Below are 22,559 nucleotides of genomic sequence, written 5' to 3' on the forward strand. Positions count from 1 at the left end.
GCTCGATAATCTTTATGTTTTGATTCTAAATTTGTTTTTTTTAGAAATTGTTTTTCTAATCATGGTTAAACTTTGGGTAAAATGATCTTATAGAAATTTAGAATATTCCATTATAAATATAAACAAAAGTGGGGTGTTATTTTCTTCAGACCTTAAGGATGGAGAGTGATTTTTTCATTCAAATTTAGAATGGAGTGTCATTCCACCAAACCTCAAGGGAGGGGAGCGCAATTATCTCAAAAGTATGAAAATGGACACATGTACTACACATGTGATATCGACCACAAAGCAACTCTTGGGTCCCAAAAATATTATCACCAAAATTACCAATCCAAAATAGCAAGCATACACAAGAATACAAATAGTTACATGGAAAACCCTTTCTCATTGAAGGAAAAAATCACTAGACAAACTTTGAATAATTTCATTATTATCAAATCAATTATAATAATTCACAAATTTGCACCTAAATTGAGATCTACCCAAATACAATAATCAATCATCTTGTGTATGTCTCACGGCTAAAGAAAAATCTCCTTAGTTTCTTTGTTACAAATAATCACACTCTCTTTGTATCTTACGGCTAAAGAAAAATCTCCTTATTTTTCTTTACTCTCACGCATGCGCATTACATCATTGTGGTTACTTCTTCTTTTTCTTCCAACGGTTCACTCTTGGTTGCTCTCTCTTTTTTCTTTTCATGCAACTCTCATTTGGATGCGTTTTCTCTTTGTCTTTCTTCACTTTTCAACGTCAAATAAAGCTTTAAAATTCTCCTTGATTTGTGTGATTTACAAAAAACATTATCAACAAAACCCAAACTTTTTTGTCTACTGCTTTGAGCTATCTTCCAAACAAAATTCCATTTTTTCTCTCTTGATTTCACGCAATATTCTCTCTCCTCATAGGGAGGACCCTTGGGCTAAAGCTATAAAATTCTTTGTAACATTGTCTATTTAGAAGACTTTAATTTCCTATTCCTTTGTGGACAATGAATACAATGCTTCTTTTAACAAGGAATAGACTTTCCTTCTACACTAAGGAAACCAAAAAAAATCTTCTTCAACTATCAATTAAGAAACTCAATTAGCTTCCCAATTCACATTTAGAATTAAAGGCAATTTCCCAACAATTACACACAATAGTTCTAGGAATTTGACATGGCCTAAATAACCTCTGATATCTTCTCTTCTCACTTTTTATCAATATCTTCTCATCTCACTTTTTATCTGACTGATGTTATGGAACGCATGGATTTAGGAGGAGTTTGAGGTTGGTGGGTTTAGGTGATTGGTGGAGTGTTGAGTGATGGGTGGTGGATTGGCCAATGCAGTGATGAGGTGGTTGGAGCTTCATGAGCTTAGTGAGAGAGGTTCCCTGGACTTTCTTCCTTTGTTCGAGATTTTATCAATGCCTGGAAGAGTACAGAGCAATTAGGCGATGTTTTTATGGGTTGAATCCAAGCCTACTTTGCTTGCGGTTAGAGAGGCCAAGAAGCTTAATTTATCCCAGGTTTATTCTTAAAAGGCTAACCTTACCCAAGGTTGAACATCTTTTATTAAGTTGAATAAGATGAGTAAAAAATAAGCTCATGAAGTATAACATATCATGTCTATACTCCAATGATAAGTATTTTTTAGTAACCCATGGAATTACTATAAGACAAGCAATGACCATATTATTTGGGATTATAACCAAAAATAAAAACCGTCTACCTTCTTAATAATGTTCGCAATCTGAGGCTTTTTAAAATATATATGTTTTGAATATAATCACCTTCTTGCTTAATACAGCTCTAAAATAATTACCAAATGCAAAAAATTTCACCTTTCCCCATTGGGAGGACCTGCAATTAACCATTTCTCAAATTGGAATAGAGACATCACACACACACACACACACACAAAATGAGCTGGAAGAGGTGAGAGAGAGAGAGGACAAGGGCCAAGAAGCAGTGAGATGACTGCTAAACCTCTACCATAAGACAAGCAATGACCATTTTATTTGTCTTTCACAGAGAGGAGTAACAAACAGGGGGGAGTTAGAAGGAAATGGGAAAACTTCAAAAAGTTGCTCATCCCTCAACTGACGGGAAAAAAGGGGCATTAGGATACAACAGACATGGCCCGATTAGCCTAAATTACAAAGACATATACAACAAAGATATATAAGAGATCCCTCTACCTGGAAAGGTATATTCTCTTTCCCTCTTTCTTCCTAAATCCTACCCTCAAAACTGTGCCTATCTGCAGTCAGAAATCTACCCCCACTATTGAAGGAACCTAAACAATCATTGGTACAAGGACTGTAGATGAGAAAGATAGATGATTAAAGAAATTCAAACAGTATGTCCCGCCAGTACAAAAGCAATCAAAACCACATTATAAGAAAAGTGTTGAAACCGTCAGCAGCACATAATATCCTTACCCCAATAGGCTTAAGGATCCTTACCCAGTTATCCTTCTATTACAAGATCTCTTATATAGCTTGTAACTGGGAAAAGGAAATCCGGATTATGGACCCAGAAACTGAGGTAGCATGCTTGCACACAAGGGCTTCAGTAGCCTGCTCCTCAGTTTCAAACAGAACCAGGGCCTGCTTCTTCCCATTCATTTCAAAAAGCTTAGAGTTGACGATGGTGCCGTGTTCTTCCAAGTGGCTCACAATCTCCTCCTCAGTGAGATCCTGGGGGAGAGTGGATAGGTGGATCATTTTTGTGGGGGAGCAGCAGTAGCGGTAGTTCTTTTGAGCATTACGGTTGAAGCGGTTGAGATTTGAATTTATGTACTCGTGTGTGTCAGCACCTTGGGTTATATTTGGATGCTTTGAAAAGTTGACCTCCATCGGCTTCTCAAATAGCATTGCTCCCTACATATCCAATTTAAAAGGTATTAGTACCAGCTAAAAGCAAAGATTATTAATCAACGTTGACTCACTGCAGAAAACGAACTTCACAATTAACTCTCTCACAGTGCTTTCAACAGATTCCTTCAAGTAAATAATGATTGTGACATATCATGTAGGACAATAAGGCCCATAATTTGCAACAGAGGGAAAATGAGAAGCAATATTTTAGATGTGACGACCCAAAACTATGAAGTGCTGTTATTCAAAAACTACTGCCACCCAGCCCACCCACACCCCCCCCAAAAAAAAAAAAAACAAAAGTTCACATATACACAAATAATAAGTAGATTTCCCAACCAGTACAAGCCAGAGGCAAGAATGCTACCAGAAATACTAAGCCAAAAAAAATTGTAAGTGGCATGAAATAAAAGGAATGTTGTAAAAGATACAGACAGAACCAGAGATATAAGATCAACTCATTCAATTAAAAGTAGTTTCAAAATGTAGATTTCAGAACCAGCACAAGCCAGAGCAAAGAATGCTACCAGAAATATTGTAAGCCAATAAGAGTTGAAACTGACATTTAAGAAGAGGAAGGTTGTCAAAGATATGGACAGAAGTAAGGATATGGGATCAACTCATTCATTATCAGTGGCTTCAAATGACTGAATGCAGCATTCATGTTTTGGAAACTGAATGGTTAACAAAGATTTTGATTCATTGATTTTCAGAACTTGGAACAGTGTTTCCATATCCTATTCCATAGTAAAAAAACAGCTGTTGACAACTCATGACGAGCAAATCAAAACCCTAAAAAGATCAGTAAAATCATAATCGCCTTTAATTTTAGATTTATGAATTCATTAAACCCAAAAGAAGTATATCAGAACTTACAATGAAAATCAAGCTGTAAAAAACTGCAGAGACCAAACAATTAGATCTACAACTCAAACAATGGAAACCAGAAACAAAACAACTACTAGGGACTTAATTGGAAAATAAAGAACTCCCATCTTTGGTGCATATGTTGGCATTGCCTTGATCATTTCATAGGCTTGGAAGAGCAAATTTTATCCTTAACACAGCACAGATAACAAAACAAAGACTCCTCACTTTGACACTCCCTTCCATGGATTCTAGTGTTTCTTCCAATCCACATGTGGTAAAATATATGTGCAGTCCAGGCAAGATTAATGACAGGAACATGGAAACATTTTCTTTTCAAGTCTGTCATAGCCCATTATAACTCCCTATCCCATGAGCCAAATTTCTAGCTTTTTTTATTGGTAAGTTATACACCCAATGGTTTTCAACCCACAACCTTGCACTCCACTCATTCATGTGGGAGGAACACATGCATTTGAGCAGCTAGCTAAGTAGTGGTAGCTTTGGTGCAACACAGCCTAAAGCATGCCTTGCAACCCTATGCAAGAAGCTGGAGTACAGTTAGTAGCTTTATGAAGTATTTCAGTGTTTTTTTTTTTTTTTTTTTTATATAAGTATGAAAATTTTATTGAAAACAAAACAGATCCAAGTACACTTGAAATGTACTATGGGTACAATACAATCAAGATCCCAAATTAAAATGATCCAAAAAATCAGAAATAGAAAAACAATAAAACGTTTGTAAAACTAAACTCCACTCGAGTAAAGTATGAAAGAAAAAGGACTTAATCTTGAGAATAGAACATTCACATCCCTCAAAACTTCTAGCATTCAGTTCCCTCCAAATACACCACATTATGCAATGCGGCACAAACCTCCACAAAGCAATATTGGATTCCAAACAAGCTAAACACCATTGTCCATTATTCACACACTATATAGGCAATGAAGAAGAAGATAATTCCTTATTCCCCACACCATATGCACATACAAGATACAACACCAGTCTATAACCATAATTCTCCTCTTCTGAAGATTATCTAGAGATAAAATCTTACCCAAAGTGGCAGACCATGAAAACAATGGCTACACTAGGAGGGACCTTTGCTTGCCACACCAATTTCCAAGGGAATGACATGACATTAGAAGGGGATACAGAATGATTACATCCACGAACCTCAAAACCTTAACTCTTAGCCGACTTCCAGCAGATTTTATCACAACCATCACCTAACATAGAGGTGGAATAGATCATGTCCATAAACAGATTTGGTTAACTGTTAATTAGGCCTTGTGCCAACTGGTGCAAGTCCACGTGCTGAGTTAGTTAGAGATCTCAAGAGCTAGTACTTGAGCCTAGCTTGAATAAATAGCCCATTGCTGCACTTGGAACTCAGTTTTGATTAGAATACGTATTTTAGCCTAAGTGCTAGTTTCCAAGAGAGTGCTCTTGAAGAGTTGAATTCTCATTCTTGCGCTCTAAACAACTTAGCCTTTGATTTCATTTCAATTCCTGCTTGACTATTGTTTTGTTTACATCAGGAGAGCCAATCAATCTAGTTAATGAACATAATAAATCAGCAATCCATTTTTCACAAATTTTCAAGTGAAGAAAGTCTTCAACTTGGACTCACAAGATCAGCTCTTGCAAATCAAAATTGACATTGCATTAGCCAATATGAAAACCAAAAAGTTGAAACACAAACTACCATCCGTATTTTTCACTATTTTTATTCCAGAATTTGGAGACCCCGTAAATCAATGTAAATGGGAAATTTTTTTTCTGACAGGTACTGTCATTATTAAGTTCTGTCAGTAAAAAGTGAGAAAGAAAAAAGGGTATTCTAGGTCCTATAGAGTTCCACTTGAACAGTTAGACCAAAATATCAAGACACAACTGTAAGAAAATGTGTCCACAAATCCTGCAAGGTCTTGTATAGTGTATACTAAGAACATAACTTGATTCCTTCGTCAGATCTATTAAATTGACGTGGTACGGAAATCAGTGACAAAAAGACAATTGAATCTTATTAATCACAGTTTAATGAAATAAATATTAAGATACATATTTGGAAAATATATACAAACCTCACCTTCAAAAAGTTAACTGCCAGTTCAGCCTGCAAGCCATCTCCCATCTGAATGAGTGCATGATCTGGTTTATTGCGGAGAAGTTTAATTCTCACAATGTTTCCATATAAGGAGAAAAGGTTGAAGAGCTTATCCTCATCTATTCTCTGAAACAAAGGATTGTAATACATGAAGACAAGAGTTGAGCAAAATCTTTTAATTAAATAAAAATAAAAATAAAAATTTCTTACATCAGGATTGAGATTGGAAACAAGGACTGTACACCTGTCATTTGTCCCACTTATTCCAGGAGGCAAACCTCCTCCAAAGGCAGCCGCAATGGCTGCTGCATTGGCCATCTAGATTTTGAAAAGAAACAAAATGTCCAATCAGGTGCATGTTTAGGGAAAAATAAGTGCAACTACTAAAATACACATAATTAAGGAAAACTGCAAGGTGTGTTAAAGATGGGGGAGTCTCATGAAGTTAAAGAAGTTGGAATAATTGTCAAAACAAGGGTCAACCAAAACCCATATCTGCTAGCAAGATCCTATGCTCAAAAAAGAGGTATTGCAATTTTTTTGATAAGTAGATAATGCCTCCTTGAAGAAAATAAAAATTAAACAAGTAACCAAAGCACGCAACCAGTGTACTAAGGAGCCAGAAATGCAGCAAAACTACAGTGCATGAAAAGTACAACAATCAAGCAAGTAGGCTAAAGAATTAAAAGTAAAAAATAAAAATAAAAAAAAACCAAAGCACTTGTCCACTCAAACAAAGTCTGGAAGAAAGACAGCTTCAAGTCAGGAATTAATCTCTCACTTCCTCAAAAGTACGAGCATTCCATCTCCCACCAAATACCCCACATAAGACAATGAGGGATCATAACCCAAATCACTGCAGATTTATGCCTGTTGAACTTGCTCGACTAGCTAGCTAGTATTGCAGTTAAAACTCCAATACTAGGGGATGGAGAAATGAAAAATGCTGAAATTGAGTGATGTCGCCACAAGCCTTCTGAGCTTTAAATATGGGAAAAAATATATTCTTATGGCATGATAGATGGCATCGAGATGGGGCCCTATAACTGAAGTATTTTTATAGGGTCATATATGATGCAGCAAGCAGACTTGATGCTGAGGTTAATAGTGTACTTAATAACAAGAATTGGATCTGATATCAATCCAAAGCAAATTATGCTTGGCGGAGGCATGGAGCTGAAAGAAGGGGACAGGGCTATCCAGTCTGCCTCTAGATCAGGCATATTCACATGTGCAGCATCCTGGGAGGAACTGAGAACAAAGTATGAAGAAGTGCCATGGCAGAAACTAATTTGGTTTCAAAGCACATTCCTAAGCATGCATTTGTCAGCTGTTTGGCACTCAAGAACAGGCTTTCTACAAGAGATAGGATGCTGCAATTGGGTTATACAGGTGACACTGCCTGTATCTTCTGTGGAATATGCATTGAATGCAAGAGCCATCTCTTTTTTTGATGCTCTTTCACCAAGAGAATTTGGAGGTCATGGGAGTTTGTCTAGTTTCTAATGCTCAGTCAGCACGGGATGAGCTGATAGGTTGGGGATCAGAAACCTGAAAGGTAGAAGCTTATGAGCTTCTCCATTTAAGCTAGCTAGGGCCTAGGTGGGAAGCTGTTTATCATTTACAGCTTCATAAGGAAATTCAAAACCCATGCAACGAAGATAAACAATGAGGAGCAAAGAGTTAGAAGCATAAATCATGCCAGAGCATGGATAGAATACTAAGGAGTTGGCTGCAATTCAATTCTAAATAGTCTTGTGCTGAGTTGGGGAATTTACCTCACTGTAATTCAAAATAATTCTTCCTAACTACGAAAGATCATTGTAGAATCTGGGTGTATCTTAACCTAAGGGTCAGGCTTTGAGTGTATCTTTGGATCCTTTGCTCTGAGTGTTTGGAATTGTACAATGTTAATGAGAAGAGAAAATATGGGTGAAAAATGGAGCCATTTTCCATAAAGCCCTCACTCAATCCATTACACATATAGAAAGAAAAAAATTACAAAATATAACAAAGAATATTCTGATAGTGACAGGTAAAGACACCTCACCAACAGTATCTTCTAGAAGTGTCTAGAATAGGGACAACTCACTAGGGATACCTCACCAATGGAATCTTTCTAGAAGAATACAATCATAGCATTCTTTTCCTTTCGAACATATCTTTCTAACATACAAGTCATTTCATTTAACAATAAACTGTTGGTTTATCACCACATAAAAAAAAAAAACAAAAAAAAAAACCACTCCCTACCTCCCTCCCCCAAACTCACCCACATGCACCAAACAAAAAAGATATAACAAAATAAATAGGTCTTCTCAATTGCCAAGACTTTTAAGTAGATTTTATGATGAGTCTATAAGAATGAGTCCATTGTATGCCAGGATATGAAAAGCTTGATTTCTTTTCTTTTTTAAGTAAAGAAAATTTTATTCGAAGTCATAAAAAGGAGTCACCCAAGTATACAAGAAGTATGCAGCAGGGGACCAAAACAATCAAATACAAAAATAACAAGCATCCATCAAATCATAAACTGAAAAAATAGAATGACCTTCTATGATAGACATCCAATCCGATAGTGTTTTAAAAAAGAAAAGTTTTAAGGCAATCATAATACATTTATAATTAAAATTTTAATTCAAACAAAGACTTGATAGAAAAGGAGAATAGTCAATCTGCGACATCCCATATTATCCACCACAAAGATATAAATAGATAGCATCCTCCAACTCAGATGATTATCTCATTCAAGACTTCTTCATGGCCTGATCAATACTCACCTGTGGAAATGGAACTGGAAGACATTAAAAAGAAAAAAGTCATCAGTAAATGGTTGAAGAACACAAAATACAATTAACTTGTTAAAACAATTTACAACTGTCAAATTAAGCACCTGCTCGTCCAGTAGCTTGAAGGGCATACATGCCTCCTGCATCCCCATACCCCGGCTATCACATGATGGAACAAAAAAAATTAGAATAATAGGCAAAGGACAACATTTTTACAAATGCGTATAACATCAACATCAAAGGACAAAAGCACATACTTGTGATGATCTGCCTTTCTGTTCTGTAGGTAGATTTGGGTTAGTGAAATCCCTACGCAATGATGGACAAATTCATTAATTTAGCACCAATGAAGGATTAATGTCAAAGAAATAGAGTAATTGATTTCATAATCCACATGCTCCCACCCACCTTGAACGCTCATTATTGTAGTTTACTTGCAACTCGTCAAGGCTTGGATCATGAAAAAAAAGGGGGGGAAAATTAATCTCCAGAACAGATGAATAAACAATAATGAAAGAACAAGCATACACCCAAAGACACAGGCAAGCTGACAACAAGCTTTGGGAACCCAAATACATGCAAAATGCAAACTGATAAAAGGTTTAAACCTACTTCGAGTACTGAATGTCCAGCTGACAGCAACCATCATAAATATTACGTCCCTATAACATAACACCAACAACAATTAAAACTATTTTGGAAATCAAGCCAGGATTTAGACATCAAGAAAACTTCCAGTTCATAAAAAACAATACCTGAAGTGCAGTTCTAGCTACAACAGCACTCTGACGTGATTGATACTGAATGAGGGCTTGAAAACCTACATAGTTTTGCACACAAAAGATGAAAGGCTATTAGAAACAAAATAAGACAGCATGAATATTTCTATTAGAGCGACCTTTCTCATTCTAGATTACAAGGAATATGATCATGCAAACAACAGTAAACCCACTACATCTTTAAAAATTATAACTGCAAGCATTTCTTATCTAAAAAGCAATTTATAGGGGCCATTCTGATGCCAATTATGAGATTAATTAACATGGCTCTTTTCCACAGAACAACATTGACCCATCCAGCTGTAAGACAAATGTAATATAAAGAGAGACAAAGGAAGAAAGAAAGAAAACTTGAAGAGGCTGACCAGCTGACTTCTGAAAAGTGACGATCTTCTCCACAAATCCATGCGGAGAAAACACTTGATGCAGCACGTCCACTGTTATTGGATATAGCATGTGGTGAATTGTAACTAGGAGAATTCGATTTGGCTGAGCATCCAGATAGTGCCCGGCAGCAAAACAGGATAGACAGGAGAGAGAAGAGAATAAATAGAGGAATATAGATAGAGAAAAAGATCCAGAGAAAATAATAATCTACTATGTAAAGTAGAGATTGCCAAAAAAATGGTCAAGATGAAATGAAAAGGTAAACAAGAGAAAATAAAACGTGAGATATTAAAAAAATAAGAAAGAAATAAAGAAAATGGTTGTTTTAATTCAAGCCAAACAATTATCCTCACCAAAAAAAAAAAATTCCTCTTTCTCTTCTGATATACTATCATGTTCAAAGTTCAATGAAAAGCACAGTAGAAGCAAAGCAGTAACTGTGTGCATAAAGCACATGAATAACATTCCTTAGATAACCTTTAGAAAGGTATCTCAGCGAGAGTAATTGAATAAGCAATATAATACGCAGTCAACAGACAAGAAACAGTTATCCTCACTATCATGCAATTTTTCTTTTTCTTTTCTTTTCTTTTTTCTTTTTTGGGGATAAGGATCCACCTTATTATTGCGTTATCAGCAGACAACAAATTATTCTTATTAGAAAAATTACTTTTACTATTTATGCAGGAAATTAGTAAAAATTATTTTGGCCACAGAAAAGTTTCTATACACGTTGCTTTCCTCCATAAACATAACAAGGGATATGAATTATACTTCTCAAATAATAATTACAAATGTACCAACCTCATCTCCTCGTCCTTGAGTGTTTTGATCCATTGTTGTTAGTTCCTGATGTGATGAGAACTGGACATAAACATTCCTCCCCCTGGGGCGAAACAAAAGGAGAGTTAAATCATATATGAAATCTTGAAATTAGACTAATTTGGAAACAAATTGTGCATTAATAGCCCTGCAGACTAAGGTGATAGTAAAATAATAAAACCTATCACAAAGAAATCAAATACCAAAGTAAACAATAAGCTATAACTCAAATGGTACTTCCTCTTCTCATAAGAATGGATGGGTAGTGAGGTCATGGGTTCAAAACCCATTGGATGTGTAACTTACCAATATTTTTTTTTAAGTAAACAATCTATTATACCTTATGCTTGGCTGGACATTTGCATAGAATTGCAGAGCACTAACTGCTGAAGGAATATCTTGCATTTGGATAAGAGCCTGCATGCATGGCAGAGACAAAACAAAATGTGTCAGATCTATGGTTTGGCTCAATTTAAAAAATAAAAAACCTGTCTCTACCACGTTTTGCACCAAGTCACAACCTGATTTTTTGCTCGAAGCATCACAAGCTTAGTTATGACTCCAAATGGCTGGAATAGCTGAAGCAAATCATTCTGGTATGGATAATTTAAATTGGGTCAAAGACGTAATTATCCAAGATACAAAATCTGTAAAATATATATAGACGAGTACATGAAAATAAATGTAGAACACAACAGGCAAAAGTATAACATGTAACACATTTAAATTTTTATTATTTTTTAATAAAGTTGTGATGCCCCAGATTAATTAGATGTTGATTGAGTGTGTGCGGTGTGGGTGTGTGCTAAGTCTCACATTGAGCATATCACATGTGCTGGGTTGATCTAGGCTTTATTAAAAACTACAAGGAGCCTCAATTGTGACTAGACTTGTCCTTTTGAAGTATAGTGTAGATATGGCTAGCGCTTGTCTTTGGGTGTTACAAAATGGTATCAAAGCTCTAGGTTTGATCCTTGGGATTGTCTACATTAAAAAAAAATTGAGCGGGGTAGAATTTAGGCAATTTGGGATACGTCCTATGGTACATAAAAGTTGAGTTTCTTAACAATTTTGATTGAATTAGGATTTTCGTAACGTGCTAGTGTATATTGGACATAGGTTAAGTTGCCACCACGCAATAGGAGACTCATGGACATTAGCAACAACTCTTGTAATGATGGGAATTAGCAGGGCAAATGTCAAGAACCTAGGCTTAATCAAGGTCAACCACCAAATATATTTCAGTTGATGCAAACCTTAATTGGGGTAATTTAGCAGCAAGCCACTACTGGGGATAACTTGACTAGAATGATGGAGCAGTGCCAAGGTCACCAAGGTGGAATGATTGAATTTAAGAGATTCACCTCCAACTTTTGAGGGAGCCATTGAACCTATGGAAGTAGAGAAATGGATGACTGTAAAGGAAAAGGTTTTTAGAGTGCTAAAATGCTCTAAGGGTGAAAAGGTGGGTTATGCCACCTACATGTTGCGAGGAGATTAGGATTGGCAGAAGCTAGAAGAAAACAAGTGTTGCCAAGAGTTAGAACCATGCACTTGGGAGGTTTTTAAGGCTGCACTTTATGATATATACTTTCCCTAGAGTGTTTGCTTCTAAAAAGAAAATGAGTTCATTAAGATGAAATAAGGAAACTCAACAATTGCCAGAAGCAGAATTTGCTAGTTAGCCAAATTTGCTCCTGCATTAGTGGCAGATGAAGAGAGCAAGGCCCCAAATCAATCAGAGAGTGTTGCTATTTGAGTTGACCATCTTAGCAAATTCTGCTGCATACTGGGCATCATGTTTCCTTGTTCTCGCTGAATGAACTCATTTTCTTTCTAAAAGCGAACACTCTTGGGAAAGTATTTCTCAAAAAATGCAGCCTTAAATACCTTCCAAGTACATGATTCTAAATCTTGGCCACACTTGTCCTCTCCAACTTCCACCAATTATAAGCATCTCCTCACAACATGTAGGTGGCATAACCCACATTTTTACCCTAAGAATTTTAGCAATCTAAACACCTTCACCATTTCAATTATCCATTTCTGCTTCCATAGATTCAGTGGCTCCCTTAAAAACTAGAGGAGCTAATCTCTTAAATTCATCGACTCCACCTTGTTGACCATAGCATTGCTCCATCATTCTAGTCAAGTTATCCCTAGTAGTGGTTTGTTGCTATATCTCCCCACTTAAGGTTTACATCAACTGAAACATATTTAGTGGTTGGCTTTGGTTAAGCCTATAAAAAGTGTTAGCCACATCTACGCTATACCTCAAAAGAATTAGTCTAGTCACAATTGAGGCTCCTTAGTTGTTACTAAAGGGCATATCAACCCATTATATACTCGATGGGACTCATCACACACTCACACAACATCCTCTTAATCAAATCTGGGGCACCACAATCTTCCCCAGTTAACAAAAAAAAGTTCTAGTCACATCTGCGCTATACCCTAGTCTAATCATAATTGAAGCTCTTTGTAATTGTTAATAAAACCTAGATCACCTGGTACATGCTCAATGTGGGACTCATCACACACCCACACATCACATACTTAATCAATATCCAATCAAATATAGGGCATCACAAAAGGTGACTTAAAATTCTTAGTCCTTACCAAATTATATAACAATTATTTTGTTCGTTAGTTGCGCTTGGCACTTGATTGTGCATTAAAAATTAAATTAATGCCCCCCATAATTAGTGGTTCCCACTGATTAAAACTACAAAGTAATGCTACCAATATTAGGAAACGCATCAATGACCCCTAATGAAATGAAAACCTTATGACCCATATCAGTTATAGAATAATCAAATTTATATACAACATTAACTTTCAATATAGTATGTTTGAATCAACTCATCTTAGAACTTTATACTTTTTACTCCCAATCCATGTTGCAAGAGCATGCATATATGTAATACAAATAATATATTTTGACTGCAAGAAGCTTAAAAGGAAAGTAAATAGGGAAACCCTCAAAAAGGTTAGATTTTTGTATAATCTCTTAAGTTCAAAGTACAAGAAGAGATTATTGTAAATTTGATTTCTCTTTTGAGTTTCATATCCTCCACTTCAATGATCAACTCTTTCAATCTTCCTATTTTCTATGTACAAATACACATTGAACATATGTTGAATAAAGAAGAATGGCAGATAAGTAAAAATTATGGTGAAATTTTTCTTTCAACAATTATCTCAATCTTTAATCTACTACTACATAATTTCTTTAGTAATTTTAAACGTAGTTGTTGCAATTTTTACTTCTTTTTTTATGATATATCTTACCAGAAAGTGTTCCTATGAGTTAAACAATAGTAGCCATTCAAGGCCCCAACTTCGTTCTATTTCTTCAATATAAATGGGTATGTTGAAAATTTGGAATTTGGGACTACGGAAGCACATTCACACCAAAAGAACTAGAAAACATCCACACAAATCATAAAATTTAACGTGGTTCAACCAATTCATGCTTACTTCCATGGACAACACCAACCAAAATCTACTATCAACAACATAGATTACAACTAAACTTAATCAAGTTCCACAAACACAAAATAACCTGAAACTCTAACTCTGAATACCACTCACACTCAACACTCTCACAAGCCCAAAACCCTAATGTACCTAATGGAAAGCCACGCAAGAGTCCTAGAAAGCCTCAACCTAATCCTACATACCTAACTATTCTTGGAGATAAGCATAACAAGAGTCCTCCTGCTATGCGGAGGAGGAGTTGTTGCCGAAATCTTAAGAGTTTGAGTTCAAATTGCTTCTTATCTTCATCTTTAATTTATCTTATCCTTAGTTTGAATGTTGAAGTAGTTGATTATTTAAATAAATGATGTAGGCAGTAGGCTGATCATTGATGAATTTTGAATTGTCTTGTGGTTTGTCTTCCACCCAAAGGAAGTCATTTATCAATTCCATCTTTGTTTCCATCAACTTGGTATCCGAGCATGGCCACCAACAAGGACCGGATTGAAAAATTGGAGTCAAACATGCAAGAGCTAAGGGAGAGTGTGCAGAAGATGACGACGGAATCTCAAGATCTTGGCTCATCTGTACGTGAACTCAAGGAGTTGTTGCCTCAATCTCGGGACAATTCAGCTTCTCATTCATCTTCGAAGCTAGAGGAACCAGAGTCGTCAACACAGTGGAGAAAGACTTTCCCAAACATCCGGGGTTAGAAGTGCAATGAATGATCAACCTTGGCCTACCAAGCTGGATTTTCCACGTTACTAAGGAGATGATCCAACAATATGGCTTGATCGCGTGATGCAATATTTTGACTACCAAGGAACACGAGAAGAACGTAAAGTGGTCTTGGCTGCTTTTCATTTGGAAAGGGAAGCAAATCAATGGTGGCAGTCGATAAAGAAAGTGTATCGCGAGGAGAACAAGGTGGTTGCTTGGGAAAAATTCAAAAAGGAGTTGTTGGTCCAATTTGGGCCAACCGAGGCAGATGACTTTGAAAAAGCATTGTCCCAAATATGTCAAAGTGGGACACTTAGGGAGTACCAACGGGAGTTTGAAAGGCTTGCTATTCGTGTTGATGGTTGGCCACAAAAGGCATTGGTGGGGGCATCTATGGGTGGATTGAAGGAAGAAATTGCTTCAGAAATTCGAATGTTCAAACCAAAAACACTCACTTAGGCCATAGAGTTGGCTAGAATCAAGGATGAGAGCATGAACAAGTAACGACGACAAAACAAGTTTGGCAACCCACAAACAAGCTCGGCAACCAAAACAGTACAAAAGACCATTTCTTCTAACACATTTGGATCAGCGGGGCGAGCAACTGGGATTGGAGGTACTGGATCTGGAGGTACCAGAAAAATTTCTTGGGAAGAAATGCAAAAACAAAGAGAGAAAGGGCTATGCTTTAGTTGCAATGAGAAATGCACACCGGGGCATCGTTGTGCAGCCTCACAAGCTCTTCTTACTGAAGTCTGTCCACAACAAGAATTCGTAGAAGAGTCCTTTGACAAGCTGGAGGAAGGAGTTGTGGAGGATCATGAGGACTGTAAGGAAGAAGCTCCACTCATTTCCCTACATGCAATTGCAGGTTGCTCGAGCCCTCGAACCATGCAAGTCAAGGCCAAGATCGGGAAGAGAGAGCTGGTTGTCCTTATTGACAGTGGGTCAGCTCATAACTTCATGGATCAAAAGCTGACTCATTCACTTGGATTGGCTGTCATGCCCATTACAGAGTTTAATGTGAAGGTTGCAAATGGAGAAAGCCTAGTCTGCAAAGAAAGGTATGAGCAAGTTTCCAGTACTATCCAAGGATTTAAATTTTCCACTACTTTGTATTCTTTACCATTCAATGGACCAGATTCGGTATTGGGTATACAATGGTTGGAGTTTTTTTTTTTTTTTTTGATAGGTAATCAGAGAACTAATATTTATGAGTAAAAATGAATAGTACAAGATGTTCATGATGATGAACAATAAGAAACAAATGAAACAAAAAGCAAAACAAAAGAGAGGGAAATCAGAAAGTTAATCTAAGGGAAAACATAAACTCTGCAAGAGACAAAGAATCAGTAAAGCCCCAACAACGAGACCACTTAAAAAAACTACGTTGGCATAAAACCTTTTAACTCATCCAACATCTTCTCCATGTTCTCAAAGGAGCAACGATTTCGTTCCAACCAAACAATCCACATTAAGCACCCTGGAATCAAATTCCAAATATTCAAGTTATACTTCCCAAGCCACTGATGCCAACAAGATAACAATCCCACCACTGATCTTGGCATAACCCAATGAATACCAAAAGCCTGAAACATAAAATTCCATAAAGTATGTGTAACAGGACAATGAAGAAGAAGATGGTCTACCGACTTTCCATCACAACAACACATAAAACATCGATTTACCAAAGGGCGAACCCTAAGCATGAGATTATCCAAAATGAGAATCCGATCATGAGCAACTATCCACAAGAAGAAAGCCACTCACTTAGGAATCTTTGGTTTCCAGACACCCTTCCAAGGAAACAAAAAATTCGGAGTACCTTGAATTGCTTGGTAATAAGATCGGGTGTCAAACTTACCATCACCTTTGAGCCGCCAACAAAGAGTATCCCTCCTATCACCCCGAGGAGTACGAGGTTGGATAAACTGAAGTAGAGAATAAGAAGCAGCTAGCTCCCAATCTTCAAAAACTCTAAAAAAACCTTAAATCCCAAAGTCTAATAGTACCTTCTCCTGAAAGCCAGAAAACCTCAGAGATGCAAGCATCCTTGGCATCTGAACACACATAGAGCTCAGGATAGAGACCTTTTAGGGTATTATCCCCAATCCACCTATCATGCCAAAAGCGGATACGGGTGTCTTCACCCACTACAAAAGATAGATGCCTAGAAAACTCTCCCACCCTTCATGAATGCTTCTCCAAAGGCCACATCCATGAGTCCTCCTGCACACTTTCGTACACTACCCCCCTTGACCCTCACCATATTTTGTGAAGTTGTTAGGACCAGTAGAGTGTGATTGGAAGAAAATGACGATGAAATTCCTATGGGAGGGTGTGTCATATGTCATCAAATCCTCCTCTGTTAACCCCATTAAGGAGGTGGCAATGCAAAGGTTAGAGCGAGATGTGCAAGGTGGTGGGGAGTTATTTGCTATCATGCAGAAGGGTGAAGACCATGTTGGAGGTTCTATTGTTCCAGCAGAGTTACAACCCTTGCTTCATGAATTTCATCAGGTATTGGAAGAACCTAGAACACTACCTCCTTCTAGAGAATTTGACCATCAGATTCCATTAAAAGAAGGGACTACACCAGTCAATGTGAGACCTTACCACTATGCTCATTTCCAAAAGAATGAAATTGAGCGGCAAGTAAAGGAAATGTTAGCCACAGGATTGATCTGTCCAAGCAACAGTCCATTTTCTTCACCCATCTTATTAGTAAAGAAGAAAGATGGGTCCTAGCGGTTTTGTACTAATTATCGTGCTCTAAATACAGTGACGATCAAAGATCGATTTCCAATTCCGACAGTGGATGATATGCTGGATGAGCTTCATGGTGCAACGTATTTTACAAAGTTGGACCTTCATGTAGGTTACCATCAGATTCGTGTTCATCCCGAAGACATTCATAAAATAGCCTTCCGCACTCACAGTGTTCATTATGAATATATGGTGATGCCTTTTGGGCTTTGTAATGCCCCCTCCACTTTTCAAGCTACTATGAATTCCATATTCCAGTCATACTTACGGAAGTTCTTGCTGGTTTTCTTTGATGACATGTTGATTTATAGCAAAGGATGGGAGGAGCATGTAGCACAACTTCGGAAGGTTCTTAAGGTCCTCAACAGCCATCAGTTCTTTATTAAGCCATCCAAATGTGTATTTGGAGCTCGTGAAGTTGAATATTTGGGTCATGTGATCTCACAAGAGGGTGTGCACTTGGACAATCGGAAAATTCAAGCCGTGCAAAGCTGGCCTAGGCCACGAAACATCACAAAGCTACGTGGGTTTCTTGGTCTCACCGGGTATTACCGCAAGTTCGTACGACATTATGGACTTACCGCAGCACCATTGACTGACTTGTTGAAGAAAGGGAACTTTGGTTGGAATTCAAAGGCTAATGAGGCATTTGAAAAACTCAAATGTGCCATGGTGACCACTCCAGTGTTGGCTCTACTGGATTTCACAGATGCTTTTATTGTTGAAACAGATGCCTCTGACTATGGGATTGGAGCTGTGTTAAGTCAAAAGGGACGACCCATTGCTTATTTGAGCAAGGCATTGGGTCCATCTAAACGGGCATGGTCAATTTATTCTAAGGAGATGCTAGCAATTATGGAGGCAGTCAAGCTGTGGCAACCTTACTTGTTGGGGAGAAAATTTCAGATATGGACTGATCAAAAAAGCTTGAAGTTCCTATTAGAACAGAGAGTGGTTACACAAACAACAGAAATGGGTAGCAAAATTAGTGGGATTCAACTATGAAATTAAGTATCAACCCGGTAAAACCAATGCAACAACAGATTCATTGTCAAGGTTGATCGATGGACTGCTACTTGCTGCTATTATTGAGTGCTAAGGAGCAACCCAGCCATAGTTTGATATTTGGGAGGAAATCAAGCAAGCCAACACTGAAGAACCATACTTAATAAAACAACTTCGTATGTTGCAAGAAGCACCAGAGACCATGCCACACCATAAGCAGCAAGCAGGAATCTTGTTCTACAAAAATCGAGCGGTGATTGCACCAACATCTTCACTAAAGCAAGTGCTCTTAAAGGAATTTCATGATTCAAAAATGGCGAGTCATTCTGGAGTGTTAAGAATCTATAGAAGATTGTCACAAAATTTCTATTGGGAAGCCATGAAGCAAGATGTTTGGGATTATGTAGCAACATGTGACGTGTGCCAAAGAAACAAGAGTGATTCATGTTTGCCTGCCGGCCTACTCCAACCCTTGTTGATTCCCTCTTAAGTATCTGAAGAAATTAGTATGGACTTCATTGATGGCCTACCTGTTTTTGCAAGAAAAACTTCCATTATGGTGGTAGTTGATCACCTAACAAAGTACGCTCATTTCTTTGCTCTAAGCCACCCCTATTCAACAAGTAAGATAGCAGATGTGTTTGTCTCCGAGGTGATGAAGACTTACATGGAATTCCTCTATCTATTGTCAGTGACAAAGATCCCATTTTTATGAGTTCTTTCTGTCAAGAGTTCTTTAAGATGCAAGGTACACAGTTGAAAACTAGCTCAGCTTATCATCCCCAGACCGATGGGCAAACTGAAGTGATAAACCGCTGCCTTGAGCAATACCTTCGATGTTATGCGAGTCAGAGTCCAAAGAAGTGGGAGCAGTTTTTAGCTTGGGTAGAGTATTGGTACAATACAACTTATCATCACTGTACCGGTACCACTCCCTTTCAAGCACTCTATGGTCGACCTCCACCGGTATTGGTCAATTATTTAGTTGAATCATCTCCAGTGAATGAGGTTGATCAGAGTTTGATTGACCAAGACCAGCTGTTGAAGGAGCTAAAGGGGAATTTGCAGCGAGCAAATAATAGGATGAAGCAATATGCAGATGCCAAGCGTAGGGAAGAACATTCCTAGTTGGTGATTGGGTGTACCTTAAGCTTCAACCATATCGATAGCATAGTATTTTTCGAAGAGCACATCAAAAGCTAGCAAGCAAGTATTTTGGGCCATTTCAAGTCACGGCTAAGGTAGGAGCTGCAACATATCGTCTAGCACTACCTGTGGACTCTAAGATCCATCCAGTGTTTCATGTGTCATTTTTGAAGAGGAAGGTGGGTGATACCAACAATGTCACCAGCATTCTGCCTCCATACTCTAAGGAGCACGGGCCTATGTTAGAACCTCTATGCATTCTGGACTACAAGTGGGTGAAGTGAAGAACTAAGCTGTACACATAAGCATTGGTGCAACGGAAAAATATGGCAGCTGAAGATGCAACTTGGGAGGACGTTGAACAACTCCAACAGCAATTTCTAGCTATTAACCTTGGGGACAAGTTTCCACTTCAAGCGGGGGCAAGTGATGGAAAGCCACGCAAGAGTCCTACAAAGCCTCAACCTAATCCTAAATACCTAGCTATTCTTGGAGATAAGCATAACAAGAGTCCTGCTGCTGTGCACGAGGAGCTGTTGCAGAAATCTTAGGAGTTTGAGTTCAAATTGCTTCTTATCTTTATCTTTAATTTATCTTATCCTTAGTTTGAATGTTGAAGTAGTTGATTATTTAAATAAACGATGTAGGCAATAGGCTGATCATTGATGAATTTAGAATTGTCTTGTGGTTTGTCTTCCACCCAAGGGAAGTCATTTATCAATTCCATCTTTGTTTCCATCAGTACCCAACAGTGCTCTTGTATTAAGAAAATCAATAAACTCTCAAATCCCAACTCACGCATGTGGGACACAGCTACCTTTTAACCAAAAAACACTACCAAGAATCTTCTAGGTTCCAAAAACAATCTATGCGTTTGTTCCAACACAAGCATCTTCCAACCTCACAAAGTGTATTGGTGAACTTGGTAAAAAAAACATGGATTTCAAAACTATTTAGTTTAAGAAACTTACTAACTATAGTATAGAGTCTCGCAAGAGATTATTACCATCCATAAACACCATTGACATATGTATGTATAAAAATGGTTTTCCTTTTGTGGGGCACTTGAACTGTGAGTAGTGGAGAAAAAGTGATCAGTTCATGCGAAAGTGATAGGTAGTCTCATTGAATTTGGGCAGTAGAATTTAAAAGAAAATAGAGTGAGAATATACTTCAGATATTTCGGGGCCCACATTGCGAACGTGAATGACCTTAGAAGGTTCTGTCATTGTGCTCAAGCTGAACCAAGCTGACCCTGACCCTGACCCCGACCCCGACCCTGGCTGTAACAAACCCAACCGTAAAATCAGTTTAGCATTGCTTTAAATTTAGAAGCAATCAAATTAATAAATATCACACACACAACAAATTTTATTTTTTAAAATTCAAAATGCAAACAAACGGACTTTATTTTGTGAAGCTGAATTACAGACAGCACTACTAAATTAAACACTCAACAGCTTGCGTGAAATGAACACAAATATAGTATCGAAAACCCTAAATCAAAACAATATAAAGAAAATCATAATTTTAAGAAGATTAAAAGAACATTTAATTATTTTTATACAACAATAACAAAAGAGGGTGTGTGCAGTGCAGGTCAAAACCCTAGGTCCTAAAAGAAATCACAAAAGGAGAAAGTTTTGAATCGAAGAGAATCTACAAACAAACAGGTGGATAGATTCAAAACTTGAAGTTCACAACTTTTTTTCTTTTTCTTTCTCAGCAACCAAACGGACCGTACATTCAAAGTAAAATAAAATATGAAAAATAAATAAATAAATAAATTAGCTTGGCTTGGCTTGCCTCAGAGAGAGAAAGTGATGATGATTGATGAGTGAGGGATTGAGAGAGTAACTGCGCAACTGCAACGCGTATTGTGTTTGTTGTCTGCTCTCTGTTTCTCAAATCTCTTCAATCTCACTCGCACTCGCACTAATTACTGCTCTCTCTTTTTATATACGCGGCCTTTTTCTTTTTCTTTTACTTTTTTAATAAATTTATATACGCGGCCTTATAATAAACTAATACCATTTTTTTTTTTTAATAAAACATAGGATTTATTTATTATTTAAGGAGCATTTTTACGAGTATTGTACATTGGGCACGGGCAAGGATGTCGTAGGGTCTGTTTGGATGTAGCTGAAATTGAAATTGAAAATTGAAAAATATTGTAATAAAATAATTTTTTTAATGTGTGAATAGTACTGCGGGACTTATTTTTAATAAAAAATTGTTGAAAAAGTACGTAAACAGTGCACGCACAGTATGCGCATAATGTGTGCACAGTGCCTGTCCCCTGCAGCAGAAACGAAAAGGAAAAAAAAAAGCGCTGGAAACGCTGAATGCTAAACGCGTTCAGCTGGATTCAAACGCCTTCGTAATGTGGAAGAATGATCCATTCTTGACCAAAGAGTATCCTGCAATCCAAAATTAAAACAAAAAGTTCTAGTGCCAGTACATCATAGGTTGTTAGCCAATTGAGGAGAATTTGACAGTCAATTTCTAGGTTTATATGTTTAAATCCTAATTCCCAAGCCTTTTTTAAACTATATTTAATTGAGGCAATGCCAGTGTGAATTAACGCTCTATTTGTTTCAACAATGATGTTTTCTAGAAAATGAGTTATTTTCTAAATAACATTTTCTATAAAACTATCTCATTTTCCAATGTTTGGTAACAACTTTAAATGAGTTGAAAAACAACTTCCTAACTTTCCTTATTTAGCTTGCTATGAGATAGAGTTGTTTTCCAAAAAAATTTAATGGAAAACAATCTTAAAAAATAAGCCATATTTTTTATGTTGACCAAAGATAGTTTTC

The 22,559-nt window shown here is 37.2% G+C and overlaps 1 protein-coding gene across 2 annotated transcripts; it reads right to left on the reverse strand.

Moving 5' to 3' along the window:
• Window positions 1-1,940: 1,940 nt before the first annotated feature.
• Window positions 1,941-21,700, reverse strand: LOC142621194 (polypyrimidine tract-binding protein homolog 3). Of its 2 annotated transcripts, XM_075794517.1 has the most exons (15): window positions 21,544-21,700; window positions 20,910-21,020; window positions 11,142-11,213; window positions 10,961-11,037; window positions 10,603-10,684; window positions 9,777-9,900; window positions 9,388-9,452; window positions 9,245-9,294; window positions 9,041-9,082; window positions 8,890-8,941; window positions 8,737-8,791; window positions 8,624-8,637; window positions 6,054-6,161; window positions 5,826-5,969; window positions 1,941-2,868 (listed from the first exon to the last, which is right to left on the reverse strand). In XM_075794517.1, the coding sequence occupies exons 2-15, from the start codon at window positions 20,964-20,966 to the stop codon at window positions 2,479-2,481; spliced, it is 1,332 nt and encodes a 443-aa protein (XP_075650632.1). In that variant the 5' UTR covers window positions 20,967-21,020; window positions 21,544-21,700; the 3' UTR covers window positions 1,941-2,478. The 2 variants fall into 2 exon arrangements, with proteins under 2 accessions (XP_075650632.1, XP_075650638.1); XM_075794523.1 differs by lacking the exon at window positions 20,910-21,020 and having other exon boundaries at window positions 21,544-21,691.
• Between the last annotated feature and the right edge of the window lie 859 nt (window positions 21,701-22,559).

This window comes from Castanea sativa, chromosome 1 (genome assembly GCF_040712315.1).
Source record: "Castanea sativa cultivar Marrone di Chiusa Pesio chromosome 1, ASM4071231v1".
Lineage (NCBI taxonomy): Eukaryota > Viridiplantae > Streptophyta > Magnoliopsida > Fagales > Fagaceae > Castanea > Castanea sativa.